Source organism: Cetorhinus maximus, chromosome 4 (genome assembly GCF_964194155.1).
Source record: "Cetorhinus maximus chromosome 4, sCetMax3.hap1.1, whole genome shotgun sequence".
NCBI lineage: Eukaryota > Metazoa > Chordata > Chondrichthyes > Lamniformes > Cetorhinidae > Cetorhinus > Cetorhinus maximus.
This window is the reverse complement of record NC_135882.1, coordinates 163,273,404-163,289,803: the sequence shown is the minus strand read 5'-3', so window position 1 is coordinate 163,289,803 and position 16,400 is coordinate 163,273,404. Positions and strand designations below refer to the sequence as shown.

The 16,400-nt window shown below is 47.7% G+C and overlaps 1 protein-coding gene across 1 annotated transcript in view; it reads left to right on the top strand.

Moving 5' to 3' along the window:
• Positions 1–2,176: 2,176 nt before the first annotated feature.
• LOC144680000 (protein spire homolog 1-like) overlaps positions 2,177–16,400 on the top strand; it is a 276,542-nt gene continuing 262,318 nt past the window's right edge. Inside the window, exon 1 of the mRNA XM_078541063.1 lies at positions 2,177–2,583. Within this exon, the coding sequence (XP_078397189.1) occupies positions 2,193–2,583 (391 nt within the window). The 5' untranslated portion in view covers positions 2,177–2,192. The remainder of the gene's footprint in view (positions 2,584–16,400) is intronic.

The window sequence follows — 16,400 nt, the reverse complement described above, 5'->3', positions numbered from 1 at the left end:
ATTTGTAACTGAAGACTCACTACCTCCAGCTGTGACTCACTAGTATCAGGCTTCACTTCCAACTGTAGGTGCTGTGCTGTACTTTTAACCATATCAGATTTCCTAGCTCCCGCAGGTAACCCCAATTGTAACTTATCCACCAACTCTGTTAACTTACTTTTGGTTATTCTCTCCAACCTACTCAGAATTATCTCTTCTACTCCCAGACAAGTCTTAGCAATTGCCAAATCCATCTTCAGTCTCACCACTTCTAAAATACCTCACCAACTCCTGAATTCAAAGTGCCTCTTGTACTCGTAAGCTTTACGATTCACCTATTTATAACCAATTGAGCAATTAGAAATATAATTTATCCCGGACAAGCCCCCAATTATTATGACTGATGTAGTTGGTAAAGCAGTTATTTTAAAAAGTCCTAGAGGGAAACTTTAAACAATGTCATCATCTATAATTTTAAGTGTTATGTTTGAGATGTGACTCTACATTCAGGAATCAGACTGTCAATTCTGTCAATTAAACTAATTGAAACATTTTATTAATTTACACAGGTTAAAAATATATATACAGATGGCTACAAATTACTACTATCATAACTTTTAACAAATTCCCAAACTAATCTCCATTAAGGCAACAGCAACCCATAGACTTAACCAAACACCAGGCAAAGCATTTTCACCTTACAAATTCAAAATGAGGTTCTTTTCACTGTGGAGCCAGTTGGAGGTTTGCAGCTGCCTTTTGATCTTACATTGCCTCTGCCTGCACAACCGAAAACTACTGAAGTTATACCTACCACCACTGATTGAATTCAAATTCTCATTGTCTCACCAGTCTCTTTGAACTTTACCTTTTAACAATGAAACCCCATTCATTGTGCCAATTTTATTGGTAATATAAGCATATTGCTTGGTGGCTGCTAGAAAGGCGTCAAATTTTCACCCCTCTTCTTGAATGCTCCATTCAAAAAATGCAAATGCACGCTATCTTTCTTACATATCAAAACTAGTACATATCAAAGCAACCAGACTAGCTGGCTTTAATCCAATTATGATGCACCCGCAGACTAAACCTCTTTTTTAAAAGAAAAATATTTTCCAAAATATTATATACATTAATAGCTTCATGACAGTCTAAACACCTTCCTTTGACATTCAATGGCATTGCCATTGCTGAATCCCCTACTATCAACTTTGTGAGGGTTATCATTGACCAGAAACTGAACTGGACTAGCCATATAAATACTGTGGCTACAAGAGCAGGTCAGAGGCTAGGAATTCTGCAGTGAGTAACTCACCTCCCGACTCCCCAAAGCCTGTTCACCATCTACAAGGCACAAGTCAGGAGTGCGATGGAATATTCCCCACTTGCCTGGGTGAGTGCAGCTTCAACAACACTCAAGCAGCTCGACACCATCTAAGACAAAACAGCTCAACTTATTCAACACCTTCAACATTCACTGCCTCCAACAGCGATACACAGTGGCAGCGGTGTGTGTACCATCTACAAGATGCACTGCAGAAGCTCACCAAGGCTCGTCCAAACACGCAACCTCTACAACCTAGAAGGAGAAGGGCAAGTTCCCCTCCAAGCCACTCACCACCCTGACTTGGAAATACACCACCGTTTCTTCACTGGGTCAAATGCCAGGAACTCCCTTCCCCCTAACAAGCACTGTGGGTGTACCTACACCACATGGACTGCAGCGCATCAGGAGGAAAGGTGGGGCTCACCACCACCACCACCACCACCTCCTCAAGGGCAATCGGGGGGGGGGGGGGGTGGGGGGGGGTGGGCAATAAGCGACACCCACATCCCCACGGATGAATAAATCACAGCGAAAAACGTGCAAGTGCAGCAAATTAAAAGACATCGACGGGCGCTTGGACCACACGGCGTCTCCCAGGCATTGAGGAACCAGGTCATCTGATTGGATTGAATGAGAAGCCGCTGGAAGAGGCTGGGTGTGTGTGTGAGGGAAGTCAGGAGCTGCCAGGCTTGGCTGCGGTGCTGTTGTTAATACTGGGATGATGATGATGCAGATGATGCAGTGGCTGGAGACGATGGTGCTGGTTTTATTGCTGCTGCCGATGGTGTAGGGGCTGATCCTGTGTTGCAGCCTGTCCCAGACACCCAGACACACACAGAGAGACAGACAGACAGACAGACAGACACAGGCTGGTTGTGCGGGGACGATGGCAGAGCAGTGCTCCGGCAGCCCGGCACCGGCACAGGCAGAGGCGGCAGCAGCAGACGGCGGTGCCCCGGTGCAGCCGGACGCCGATTGCCAGGAGCTGTCCCTGGAGCAGATCCTCAAACTCTACAACCAGCCCCTGAACGAGGAGCAGGCTTGGGCCGTGTGCTTCCAGTGCTGCAGCACTCTGCACCGGCACCGGCCCCGGCAGCGGCCCCGGCCCCGGCCCCGGCACCGGCAGCGGCCCCGGCACGGCCACGGCCACGGGCACCCACCCGCAGAGCCGCCCGCAGAGCCGCCCGCCAACCGGCACCCTTTCTGGGACAGGCTGAGCGGAGCCAGGTCGGTCATCCTGCACCGGGATGGCAACATCAGCATCCGGGCCGACCCAGGTAAGACATGGACCGGAATCCAGAGCGGGAACAGCGGAGAGAGAGAGAGAGCTGAGCGTGAACCGAGCTGCTGGCTGGGGGCAGGGGGGGGGGGGGGTGTGGGTAAGGGGCAGGGGGGTAAGGGGCAGAGGGGCAGAGGGGGTGGGTAAGGGGCAGAGGGGGTAGGCGGTGGGTAAGGGGCAGAGGGGAGTAGGGGGTGGGTAAGGGGCAGAGGGGAGTAGGGGGTGGGTAAGGGGCAGAGGGGAGTAGGGGGTGGGTAAGGGGCAGAGGGGGTGGGTAAGGGGCAGATGGGTGTAGGGGGTGGGTAAGGGGCAGAGGGGGTGGGTAAGGGGCAGATGGGGGTAGGGGGTGGGTAAGGGGCAGATGGGGGTAGGGGGTGGGTAAGGGGCAGAGGGGGTGGGTAAGGGACAGAGGGGAGTAGGGGGTGGGTAAGGGGCAGAGGGGGGTAGGGGGTGGGTAAGGGGCAGAGGGGGGTAGGGGGTGGGTAAGGGGCAGAGTTTCAGGCGCCTGATTCTCAGAAGAAACCCAGTGTGCAAGAAATAAACTGAGTGAACATTCTGGCCGAGAGAAAAGCAAGAAATAAAGAGGGCAGGGGGTGTTATGTCAGGGTAAGATGTTGGGCAGGGGGTGTTATGTCAGGGTAAGATGTTGGGCAGGGGGTGTTATGTCAGGGTAAGATGCTGGGCAGGGGGGTGATATGTCAGGGTAAGATGCTGGGCAGGGGGTGTTATGTCAGGGTAAGATGTTGGGCAGGGGGTGTTATGTCAGGGTAAGATGTTGGGCAGGGGGGTGTTATGTCAGGGTAAGATGTTGGGCAGGGGGGTGTTATGTCAGGGTAAGATGTTGGGCAGGGGGTGATATGTCAGGGTAAGATGTTGGGCAGGGGGTGTTATGTCAGGGTAAGATGCTGGGCAGGGGGGTGATATGTCAGGGTAAGATGCTGGGCAGGGGGTGTTATGTCAGGGTAAGATGTTGGGCAGGGGGTGTTATGTCAGGGTAAGATGTTGGGCAGGGGGTGTTATGTCAGGGTAAGATGTTGGGCAGGGGGTGTTATGTCAGGGTAAGATGTTGGGCAGGGGGTGTTATGTCAGGGTAAGATGTTGGGCAGGGGGTGTTATGTCAGGGTAAGATGTTGGGCAGGGGGTGTTATGTCAGGGTAAGATGTTGGGCAGGGGGGTGATATGTCAGGGTAAGATGTTGGGCAGGGGGTATTATGGTGCTGTGTGAGACCGGGGGGGGGGGGGGGGTGGGGGTAATCACTGGCTGCAACCCTCCCTCCAGCACATCCCGAATGCGAGTGTTTGGGGAGAAGGAGCCTCAGAGGGAGACAAGGAGTCGGTAGCTTGGAGAAGGGAAGAGACTGGGCGGCGGAGCTCAGCAATAACAAGAGGGGCCTGTGGAACGAGAGAGTGTGCCCGGGGCGGGAGGGGGAAACAAGGCATTGTATTGCATAGAGGAGGAGGAGGAGGAGGGGAGATTAAATCAAGAAGAAAGATCCTTCTTAATTTAAGAAAGAAAAGTGAAGGATTGAAATAAGCCTGGGGAGAACAATAACAAAAGGCGAGAAGGAGCGAGTGTGAGTGTGTGTGTGTGTGTTTTTGTGTGTGAGTGTGAGTGTTTGTGTGCAGACACCTGGGGTAAAGGGGGGGTCTGTGACAGGGACCAGGGGTTCATTGTGACCGGGGAGGTTCCTCCTGAGGCAGGGAGATGAGTCCAGCCTCGGATAAACAAGCTGGGAAGGCGAGAGATGGGCAGAGAGCAGCACAACAATAATAATAATAATAATAATTACTGATCAATGGGTCAGTAATAAGCAGGACAATCAGGACAATGCCTGGGTTAAAATAGAGGGGGAGGGGGTGTGGGGGGAGGTGTTGTTATTGTTGTTGTTGTTGTTGTTGGGTTGGTGGGGGACGGTATCATTAACAATAAAACATCAACTCGGTTATTGGCAAAAATACTCATTGAGTTTAATCAGCAAAGCCCCCGGTTTGCACATCACAGAGATATGGAGACTTAAAGAGAAATATACCCCCCTCCCTCCGAAAGATTATTCAGTTATCCGGGCTGGAGGGGAGAACAGCACCCCCACCCCAACCCAGGGGTGGTGGCCGCGACCCACTCGTTTTCACAGGACAAACAAACAGATTTCAGGACGAACGTTGGGATTCCCCGGAATAACAAGGGGATTTGACCGGCTCGGTCCATTAATTATGAACAACGCTCGATCCGCACGTCAGCCAGAGGGGAGGAAAATGTTGGCTGAGGTGGGAGGGTTGAGGAGGGAGGTTGAAGGGGGGGTTGAGGAGGGAGGTTGAAGGAGGGGTTTGAGGAGGGAGGTTGAAGGAGGGGGTTGAGGGGGAGGTTGAAGGGGAGGTTGAAGGAGGGGTTGAGGGGGAGAGGGGGGGTTGAGGGTATGGAGGGGGTATTGAGGGGGGGTTGAGGGAGGCAGGGGGGCCAGGATTGCTGACTGAAGCCAAATATAGGTAGGCCTTCAGGAAGGGGGAGAGCATCCTGGGCCCCACAAGGCTAGAAAACTGTGCTGTTGAAGGTGGGATGAAGGGAGAAGAGGTGTTAAAGAGGCCAGAGTTGGAATATAGGAACAGCATCAGTCCATTCAACCCCTCGGGCCTGTTCTGTGTCATCCAATTTTCTTGCGTGCTTCAATACTATTTAACCGCTCTTGTTTCATAATCCTTTAATGCCCTTCAACAAATTCAGTCTTGAAAATTTCAGTTGAACCAGCATCCACAGCCTTTTGGGGGAGGGATTTCCCGATTTCCATTCCGTGTTGTGGGGTGGAAAAAGTGTCTCCTGATTTCACTCCTACATGGCCCAGGTCCAATTTTGAGATCATGCCACCTTGTCCTGGATTTTTTGTTCATTGATTTGGGTATTTCTGGAAAGCCTAGCATGTATATTCTCTAATCCCAGAGGAAGTGACTGTGTTCTGCTTTAGTGACTTCCTCGGCTGTTTTAGAGGACAGTTAAGAGTCAACACATTACTGTGGGTCTGAAGTTACATGTAGGCCAGACCAGGTAAGGACGGCAGATTTCCTTCCCTGAAGGACATTAGTGAACCAGATGAGTTTTTATGACAATCCATTCATGCTCACCATTACTGATTTTAAAAAAAATTTCAGACTTTATTTAACAAATTGAATTCAATTCAGTAATCACAGCAGTAAGATTTGAACTCACATATTCCTGATTGAGTCCAGGTTTCTACATTGCATAGTCCAGTAATGTAACCACTATGCTACCATACCTGTAGATTCCCCCACTACAGGAAATAGTTTCTCTGTGCGCTGACCCTATCAAAAATTCCTTAATCTGATCACCTTTAACCTTCTAATCTCGAGGAAATAAAAGCCAGGTTTATGCAATCCGTCTTCATAATTCAGTGGTTTAAGCTCTGGCATGATTCCAGAGGATCTGTGCTGTATTCCTACTGCTGTGGTTACCGAATTTAAATCCAGTTTGGAGACTTAAGCACATCATTTAGGCTGCGCTTACAATGTAATATTAAGGGAGTGCTGCATTGTCAGAAGTGTTACCTTTTGGATGAGATCTTAAACCATTTAAATTTAAATTCCTTGAATTTGTTCAGGATGGCTTTTTAGGAAATATGTTTTAGAAGCAAAAAAGCAGCTGGCCGTATTGGATTTAGTGGTGAGTGACCACGTGGCATTATTTAATAATCTGACGGTAACGGAGCAGAACACACAGAGTTACCATTAAACAATCAAATTTGATTTCGAGGGCCGGATTTTTGCCATCGATGCAGGAAGCTTGAGTTGGAAAATTTCCCTACTCAGCAGACCTGTTTTCTTTAAAAGGGCCCCAGCCAACCATATATTTATTTCGCGGAGGTGGAGGGTTTGGGGGGGGTGGGGGGGGGGGGGGGGGGGGTGGATTTGGGCCCACCACCTATAGAGGAAGTTTGGAGGTAGCCACGAAGGCAGGCGAGTGCTGAGGTGGCTGCTTAGAAGGCCTACCTTGGTTCTCTGAAACTTTGGTCCAGTTGTATAAAAGGTTGCTAGGCCCTCTAGCCCTCACTGCTTACCCCACCCACTTCCATGCCCCTGATACAACCAGGCCACCCCATGACCCCGTACCATCTCCATGCCCCCTCATACTCCCCATGCCACCTCCATAGCCACTTACCTAGTATTCACCATGGGAAGTATAATATTTATCCCCCAACCAACATCACTAAAATGGATAACCTGGTTATTTACTTCAGTGCAGTTTGTGGGAGCTTGATGTGTGCAAATTAAATGCTATATTTCCTCCATTGCAACTGTGACTACACTTCAAAATATTTCATTATTTGTAAAGCGCTTTGGGACATCGTGAAGTCATGAAAGATGCTATGTACAATTTCTTCTCTGCTTTCTTTAGTCATAGAGCCATAGAGGTCTACAGCACAGAAAAAGGCCCTTCGGCCCATTTAGTCTGTGCTGGTTAAACACGTACCTAACTATTCTAATCCCATTTTCCAGCACTAGGCCCCATAGCCTTGTATGCCATGGCAGCGCAAGTGCACATCCAAATACTTCTTAAATGTTATGAGGGTTTCTGCCTCTACCACCCTTTCAGACAGTGGCTTGGATATTTTATCTTCTTCATCCTGCTGTGTAAACAAAGTCTACATTAACAAGTCTGCAATTTTCTTATTATCCATTATAATCTTGTCTGCATCCGTCTTTAATGGGCCCACAGTCCCTTTTCACGCTCTCTTTCTCTTAAACTATTTATAAAATCTTTTGCTGTTAGCTTTGATGTGCCCTTGTAATGTTTATTTCCATTTTGCACCTGTTACCTCTTCCTTTGTATCCCTTTGTTGGCTTTTCCCATCTTTCCCAGCGCACTGGATTACCACTTTTCCTTGAATGTTATATATTATTGATTCCTGGCATAACTTTTTCTTCTGTCTTGATATTGCCTCTTAGCTCATTTGTTGACCATGATTGTTTAACAAGTGGAGTTTTGCTTTTTAGGGGTATGTACTTTTTTAATACCATACCAACTAATTCTTTGAATACTTCTAACTTCCATTGTTTGTGGGTTTACCGAGTAACAGTTTAGATCAATTTACTTAAATTTAAGTAAGGTAAACTAAATTTAATACCTTAGTTGGTGATTCTCCCTTCTCACTGTCGGATTTAATATCAAATTCAATTGTTTTATGGTAACTAATTGCAAACTGCGCCATTACTGTCAGATTGTTAAATAATTCTATGTACTTACTCACCACTAAATTCATTACAGCCAGTTCCTTTTTTTGGTTCTAACACATATTGTTCTAGAAAACTACTCTGAATATATTCAAGGAATTTAAATGATCTCAAATGAGCTGTGGCTCAATGGGTAGCATTCTTCTCGCTTGAGTCAGAAGGTTGTGGGTTTAAACTCTGCACCAGAGACATGAGCATACAATCTAGGCTGACACTCCAGCCTGGTAGTAAGGGAGTGTTGCATTGTTGGAGATGCCATCTTTCCAGTGTCACTTCAGGCCAAGGTCCCCATCACTATCTCAGTTGACTGTATAAGATCCCGTGGCACTATTTTTAAGGAGAGCGGGCCATTCTGCCTAGTGTCCTGACCAATAATTGTCGTTCAGCCGACATGACAAAAACAGATTACTTGGACCTATCACATTGCTGTTGGCAAGATCTTGCTCTGTATGAATTGGCTGCCATTGGCTCTGAGCAATATTGCTACCCTCCTCTCTCTCCAAATTCTCTGCCCTTCCTAAAGATCTTACAGCCTGGAATATTTAACTCCCAGTCGTAACCTGTAGCCACATCTCTGGAATGGCTACTACATCATAGCCTTAAAGATCAGTCAGGTTCACCAGACTGATTCCTGGGATGGCGGGATTGTGTATGGAGAGAGAATGAGGAAACTGGGCCTCTATTCTCTAGAGTTTAGAAGAATGAGAGCTGATCTCATTGAAACATAACATTCTTACAGGGCTTGAAAGGGTAGATGCAGGAAGAATGTTTCCCCTGGTTGGGGAGCATCTAGAACCAGGGGATACAGTCTTAGAATAAGGGGTAGGCCATTTGGGACCGAAATGAGGAGGAATTTCTTCACCCAGAGGGTGGTGAAGCTTTACAATTCTCAACCCCAGAGAACTGTAGAGGTTCAGTCATTGAGTATGTTCAAGACAGAGGTGGATAAATTTCTAGTTATTAATGATATCTATGGATATGGGGATAGTGTGGGAAAATGGTGTTAAGGTAGAACATCAGGGATGATCTAGTTGAATGCTGGATCAGTCTCGTGGGGCCAAATGACCTACTGCTGCTCCGATTTCCTATATTCCTAAAATGAATGCTGTCCTTCTACCTCACTTGTTTTATCTCTTATGCAACGTGCATTTATATACAGAGCTCTGATCTCTGTAACTGTTCCCACCAGCCCATTTGTGTAGCTGGTCATTTTATTACACCATTTTAGTTAAAACGGGGATCTTTCCTTCCTATCGTCCAGCTAATTTAATTCTTTCACCACTGCCCTACTTACCCCTGAGGGGGGTGGGGGAAGAAGTTGCGAAGTAAGGAAAGGCAAGTCCAAAGAGGGACTTGTAGTTGAGGGCAACAATTTTGAAATTGATAGAGAATGAATGAAGGTCGGTTAGAACAGATTGTTCAGGTAGGGGGACTGAGTACTGATAGGGTACTGGACAAGATACGGGCAGCAAAGCTTTAACAAGTTGAAGTGGGTGAATGGTAAAGCTTGGGAAGCTGGCATGGAGACCTTTGAAGTGAAGAAGTCTTGTAGGATCCTGGACTGAGGCCGAGGTTCCTGGTCCCTGAACTCCCCCATTTAAAGATTCTCATTCTCTCATTCAAATTCCTCCATGGCCTTGCACCCTTCCTGTCTTGGGACCCTTCTCCATCTGACAGCCCTATAAGATCTCTTTAACTCTGGCCAACCCCCTTCATCCCAACATTGGCAGTCGTGCCTTCATCTGCCTGGGGCCTAAGCTCTGGAAATCCCCCCACCGAACCTCTCAGACTTTCTACTCTCTCTCCTCCTCCCTTAAGACCCCCCCTAAAATTTGCCTCTTTTGACAAGCTTTTGGTCCCATGCCCTCGTCTCCCTTTCTTTGGCTCAGTGTCAATCTTTGTCTGATCATGCTCCTGTGAAGCACTTTGGGACATTTTGCCTCATTTAAAGTTGCCATATAAATGCAGGCTGTTGTCGTAGAGATGCTCTAGGCATGATTTCATAGGTAAGAGTGGAACTAAGTGAAGAGGGCAGAGGATGACCGTGTGATTGATCGGGTTGAAGACTCGAGAGAGGTGAATGGACGATGCTCACAGTCACAGAGAATGTTGCTTGTGACTTTGCTTCAAGCCATTTCAGTAAAGTGGAGGTGGGGAAAGCTCACTGGGAGATTCACACAGAGAGTTGGATCTGGGAGGTGACAACACACTCATGGGAGAGGAAAGGTGGACTGGGAATGAGCAGCAAGGACGGAAGAGATGGGAGTGGTTTTGTAGAATTAGGGTGTTTAGGGCTGAAAGGGTTAACTTATGGGACTGGAGAAACAGCACCACCCCACATGATGATACAAGAGGGAGTCACATGGCTAAGCCTCTGGATGAAGTAGGAGAAAGCTCATGGCTGAGACTGAGTAATACCGCAGTCTTGTATATCGGTAAATAGTTATGTTCATACAATAACCCAGCTAGTGTTCAGACATATAAATGCCTGCAACCGCTCTTTAGCTAGTCACAACCAAAATACAACAGGTTTGAGGAAAGGGGTGATAAAACCATAAGACGTAGGAGCAGAAGTAGGCCATTCAACCCATTGAGTCTGCTCCACCATTCAATGAGATCATGGCTGACCTGATAATCCTCAACTTCACTTTCCTGCCTTTTCACCTTTGATTCCCTTACTGATTAAAAATCTTGTCTATCTCAGCCTTGAATATACTTAACGACTCAGCCCTTACAGCCCTCTGTGGTAAGGAATTCCACAGATTAACTACCTCTGAGAGAAGAAATTCCTCCTCATCTCTGTCTTAAATGGGTGACCCCTTACTCTGAGATTATGCCCTTTGGTCCTAGACTCTCCCACGAGGGGAAACAACCTCTCAGCATCTACCCTGTCAAGCCCCTTAAGAATCTTATATGCCTCAATAATGTTGCCTCTCATTCCTCTAAACTCCAATGAGTACAGGCCCAACCTACTCAACCTCTCCTCATAAGAAAATCCTTCCATACCCGGGATCATGATGATAGTGGAATACCTGAGGAGTCATAGAGTCATAGAGGCCTACAGCACAGAAGAAGGCCCTTTGGCCCATTGAGTCTGTGCCGGTCAAACAAGTACCTAACTATTCTAATCCCATTTTCCAGCACTAGGCCCATAGCCTTGTATGTCATGGCATCGCAAGTGCACATCCAAATACTTCTTAAATGTTATGAGGGTTTCTGCCTCTACCACCCTTTCAGGCAGCGAGTTCCAGATTCCCACCTCCCTCTGGGTGAAAAAATTCTTCCTCACATCCCCTCTAAACCTCCTGCCCCTTACCTTAAATCTATGCCCCCTGGTTATTGATCCCTCCACCAAGGGGAAAAGTTCCTTCCTGTCTACCCTATCTATGCCACTCATAATTTTATGCACCTCAATCATGTCCCCCCCTCAATCTCCTCTGCTCCAGGGGAAATAACCCCAGTCTATCCAACCTCTCCTCATAACTAAAACTCTCCAGTCCAGGCAACATCCTGGTAAGTCTCCTCTGCACTCTCTCTAGTGCAGTTACATCCTTCCTATAATGCGGATTCCCGAACTGCACGCAATACTCTAGCTGTGACCTAACCAGCGTTTAATATAGTGCCAACATGACCTTCCTGCTCTTATATTCTATGCCTCAGCTAATAAAGGCAAGTATCCCATATGCCTTCTTAACCATCTTATCTACCTGTCCTGCTACCTTAAGGGACTGGTGGGCATGCACACCAAGGTCCCACTGATCCTTGATACTTCCCAGGGTCCTACCATTCATCGTGTATTCCTGTGCCTTGTTTGTCCTGCCCAAGTGCATCACCTCACACTTATCCGGATTAAATTCCATTTGCCACTGGTCAGCCCATCTGACCAGCCCGTCTATATCCCCCTATAATCTAAGGCTATCCTCCTCAATATTTACCACTCCACCAATTTTCGTGTCATCTGCAAACTTACTGATCAACCCTCCTACATTCAAGACTAAATCATTTATATATACCACAAAGAGGGAAATGTTTTGAGATGGGGGGGTCAGGGAAGGAAGTTCAGGGGTTAGTGAGAAAGGAGCAGGAGGGCAATGCCATGGCTAAAATGATTTTGGACACCTTTTAGATCTTGGCTTGTCACTTTTGCCTGAGTTGTGTACTTAGATTTTGTATTGCTGTGGAAACCAGTTTAAAATGTCAGGTGGCATCTTATTTTATATGGAGGGTTTTAGCCAAGTGAGCATTGGTTGGCCAGTAAAATTGCACATGCGATTGGCAAAAGAACAGAAGTGGGTGGGGAGAAGCTGAGGAGATATTTATGCCCTGAGTTGTGATCTGAAATGCACTATCTGAATGGCTAGTGGAAGCAGATTCAAGGGTAACTTTCAAGAGGCTAATGAATAAATGGTTTATAAAATTATAGAAACGTCATCACAGAAGGAGGCCATTTGGCCCATTGTACCTATGCTGGTCCGTTCAAAGAGCAGTCGTGCTTAGTCCCACACCCCTACTGTTTATCCATAACCCTATAAATTCCTCAGCCTCAGGCCTGACTTCCTCTTAAAATTTTTTTCTGACGGAATCAGCTTCCATCATCTTCTCACGTACAGCATTCTCAATCCCGACAATTCTGAGTGGAAAAAATTCTCCTAATCTTCCATCTGGATCTTTTGCCAATGATTTTAAACCTGTTGATCCACTCGCCAGAGGAAACAGCCATTATTTTTTCATGGGACATGGGCATCACTGGCAAGGCCAGCATTTGTGGCCCATCCCTAAATGCCTTTGAGCTGAGTGGCTTTCTAGGCCATTTCAGAGGGCACTTGGCTGTGGGTCATGTAGAGTTCCATGTAGGCCAGGCAAGGTAAGGATGGCAGATTTCCTCCCCTAAAGGAACCAGATGGATTGTTTTACAAAAGTCAATTATGGCTGTCATAGTCGCCATCACTGATGGCTAGTTTTATATTTCAGATTAATGAATTGAATTCAGATTTCACCAACAACCATGGTAGGATTTGAACCCATGTCCATAGAGCATTAGCCTGGAACTCTTAAGTTAATAGCCAAATGACACTACACCATGATCTCCTTTGCTTACCCCTTGCCTGAAGATGCTGTTGACTGGGTTATAATTCCAATGAGATGGTAGCAACGTCAGTTTATTTTAAAGCAAAATGTCTATTCCTTATTCATTATTCCAGACAGTGTCTTTTGGTGGGCTAACGGATGGTGTCGTATTTAAAATAGATCCTGCCCTCTTCCTCACACGTGCATTTTCTGGCACGGGAGCCCAGGCAGATTTTCCCCAACCCAATGACATCTTTCAACAGCATCTTCTGAATCCGTGACCTCTACCACCGAGAAGGCAAAGGGCAGCCAGTGGGAACACCACGTCCTGCAATCACTGGGGACACAATGGCATAATGGCAATGTAACTAGACTGGTCACCCAGGCTAATGCTCAGGGGGCGAGGGTTCAAAAATCCCACCGTGGCAGCTGCTGGGTTTTGAATTCACTTAAATAAATATGTAATATAAAATTAATCTCAGTAATGGTGAACGTGAAGCTAACATTGATTATTGTTTTATTAAAAAAAAACCCATCTGGTTCACCAATGTCCTTTAGGGAGGGAAATCTGCCATCCTTGCCTGGTCTGGCCTACATGTGACTCTTAACCACTCTCTGAAATAGTCTGGCAAGCTACTCCATTCAAGAGCAATTAGGGAGGGGCAACAAATGCTGGCCCACATCCCATGAAAGAGTAAAGGAAAAAAATGTTCTCCTTTGAATCACCCACCTGGCTTGGAATTATATCGTCCGTTCTTTCACTGTCACCGGGGCAAAATCCGGGACCCCCCCCTCCTTGTGACAGCACTGTGAGTGTACCTCCTACAGCAGTCCATGAAGTCAGCTCACCATCACCTTCTCCAGGACAGCTAGGGATGGCCAATCAATGCTCACACCCCATGAATAAATAAAACAAAAAGACTGTTGCCCCAGCTCGCATCAGTTATCTCATTTTAGACCAAGGATTGAATCCAGGATCCCTGTTTTGCATATTCCCACATCAGGTAATGTCCACACCGCAAAACGTCACAACACCAAAGCCAGACTCACGTTGTACAACACGAACATCACACTCACATTTCGCAACACCAACACCATACTCGATCAACCATGATCGTAATGAATGGTGGAGCAGGCTCGAAGGGCCGAATGGTCTACTCCTGCTCCTAGTTTCTATGTTTCTATGTATCACACACCGACCCATCCACAACACAACACAGAACCACATCGCCCAAAACCAGAACCACATCGCCCAAAACCAGAACCACATCGCCCAAAACCAGAACCACATCGCCCAAAACCAGAACCACATCACCCAAAACCAGAACCACATCACGCAACGTCATTGTGCACAGCATCAACACTCGCAGCACACCTGTACTGCAGTGCACCTGTACTGCAGCGCACCTGCACCACCTCCCCCCCCTCCGCACCTGCTCCGTACCAAACTCGCACCATACCACACTTGCAACACACCAGCACTAGCATTACAGTGTACCAGCCCAGCAGTGTATCACACCAGCACCACATTGCACTCCACCAAATTGAATCATACATTATTCCCAGGCAGTTGTAGGAATTTCTGATAATGTGTTTAATGATTATATTGTCAAATCTTGAATGAGATGTAGTCAGATATAAATCTAGCTGTGGACTATGAGACCAGGTGTAAATCTAGCTGTGGACTATGAGACCAGGTGTAAATCTAGCTGTGGACTATGAGACCAGGTGTAAATCTGGCTGTGGACTATGAGACCAGGTGTAAATCTAGCTGTGGACTATGAGACCAGGCACATTGCATGTTATTTGAGCTGTCTAATGCCTAAAACAAGGAGTAGAATTTTCCGTGTGCGTTGGTGGCGGGTTTGTTTGGAGGTGTGAGCGGACTATGGTGAGAAGGCCAAAAATCGGTTTCACGACATCATGAAACCAGTTTGCAATCGTCCGCTCTGCCTGTCAATGGTGGGCCGTGTTTCCCACCATCAGACATTGGAAACTTCATTGTAATACATCTGCATCTCATTATAAGCCCAGCTCGCCGGAATCATCCCCTCACGTCAAATTTACTGCCCACTTCGTTCAAGGGCGTAGACAGGAAGGTCCAGCTGTGAGTGGGAGAGGAAGATGTACCGGGGGGAGGGGTGGGAGAGGAAGGTATGGGTTTGATTGGGAGAGGAAGGCGTGTCAGATGGGTGAGGTTGGAAGGGGGAACGAAGGTGTCAGCGGCATGAGGTTGGGAGGGAGGGGGTAGTATGGGGGAGAATACAACAACTGGGGAGGTAGGTGTAAGGGGGTAGGAAGTTGTAAGGGAAAGAGTCCTGAGGGAGGGAGGAGTCCTGGAGGAGGAAGGAGTAAGGAAGGGGGGAGGACTAAGGAGCCTGGGTGGGGAGGAGCCTGGGGGAGAAGGAGTTCCAAGGGAGGAAGGAGTCCAGAGGGGGGATGTCCAGGTGAACATGCAAGGGAGGGGTTCGTGGAGTTGATGACTGTCTCCTGGGGGGCGAACTGAGGGTGGGCGTGGTAGGAGGGAATGGCAAAAATGACAGAGGACAGAGTGAGGCAGTAGGTGAGACTGTGACGGTATTGGTAGAAGGGATGGCGAGAGTAGTTGGTGGAGACTTGGTGGCAGACATGGACCCTATGGGGTGGGAAGGAGGAGGTCAGGGAGGTTAATATGGTTGGGGGTGGGATTTTCGGGAAGGTAGGGAATGTGCATGTTCACCTGGACATCTCCGAAAGAAAAGGTTTGTGGCTGGTAGATGACAGTGGGGAGGTGGAAGGTGATGCCAGGGGGGTCGATAGTGATGGGGAAAGGAAATGGGTGACTGGGGGAGGGGAAAGGACGGGGGAGCTGAAGAAAAGCGTTAGACGCACCATGCTTGCAAATCCGAAAATGAAACGAGACTCGTGGTGGGCGAGATCAGGTGCTGTATGGGAGTGTGATCAGTGGGTGGGCGGAGATGCAGGTCAGCTCAGATGGTCAACTGAAAAAGAACCCAGCAGGCAGCAGTGAAAATGCTCAGGACATTGAGATGCGTGTGATGGAGGAAGGCTCCATGTCCGTGGGAGAGAACTTGCACGAGGCTCCGAAAGGCCCTGACACACACACACTCCTCCCTCCAGAATCACTCCTGGTCTGGCTGTGTGCAGCTGAACTGCTGGTGGGGGCGATGGGGGGGATGCAGGGGGATAAAGTCTGTAAATAAAGCTGAAAGACATCATTACACATTATTCAGTGAAAGTGAATATATTTCCAGATTATAGCGTGACAAAATGTATTCACCTGTGCAACCAACCGTGATCAGAATTTCTTAACTTTTCTAGGCCTTAGATTTCTAGGTGCTGCCCTGACATCTGCAGCAAGTGTGGAGACAGACTATGCAGTGGTTGGCCTTCTTGCCTGTCACGACTTTGGCCTGGGTCCTCCACAGACCCGAGGCATTGGTGGCCTCGGCTTGCTTTGGCTGTCCTCCTGTGGGCCAGCTGCTGCCTCTGTGGTGACAGAGGATGAGT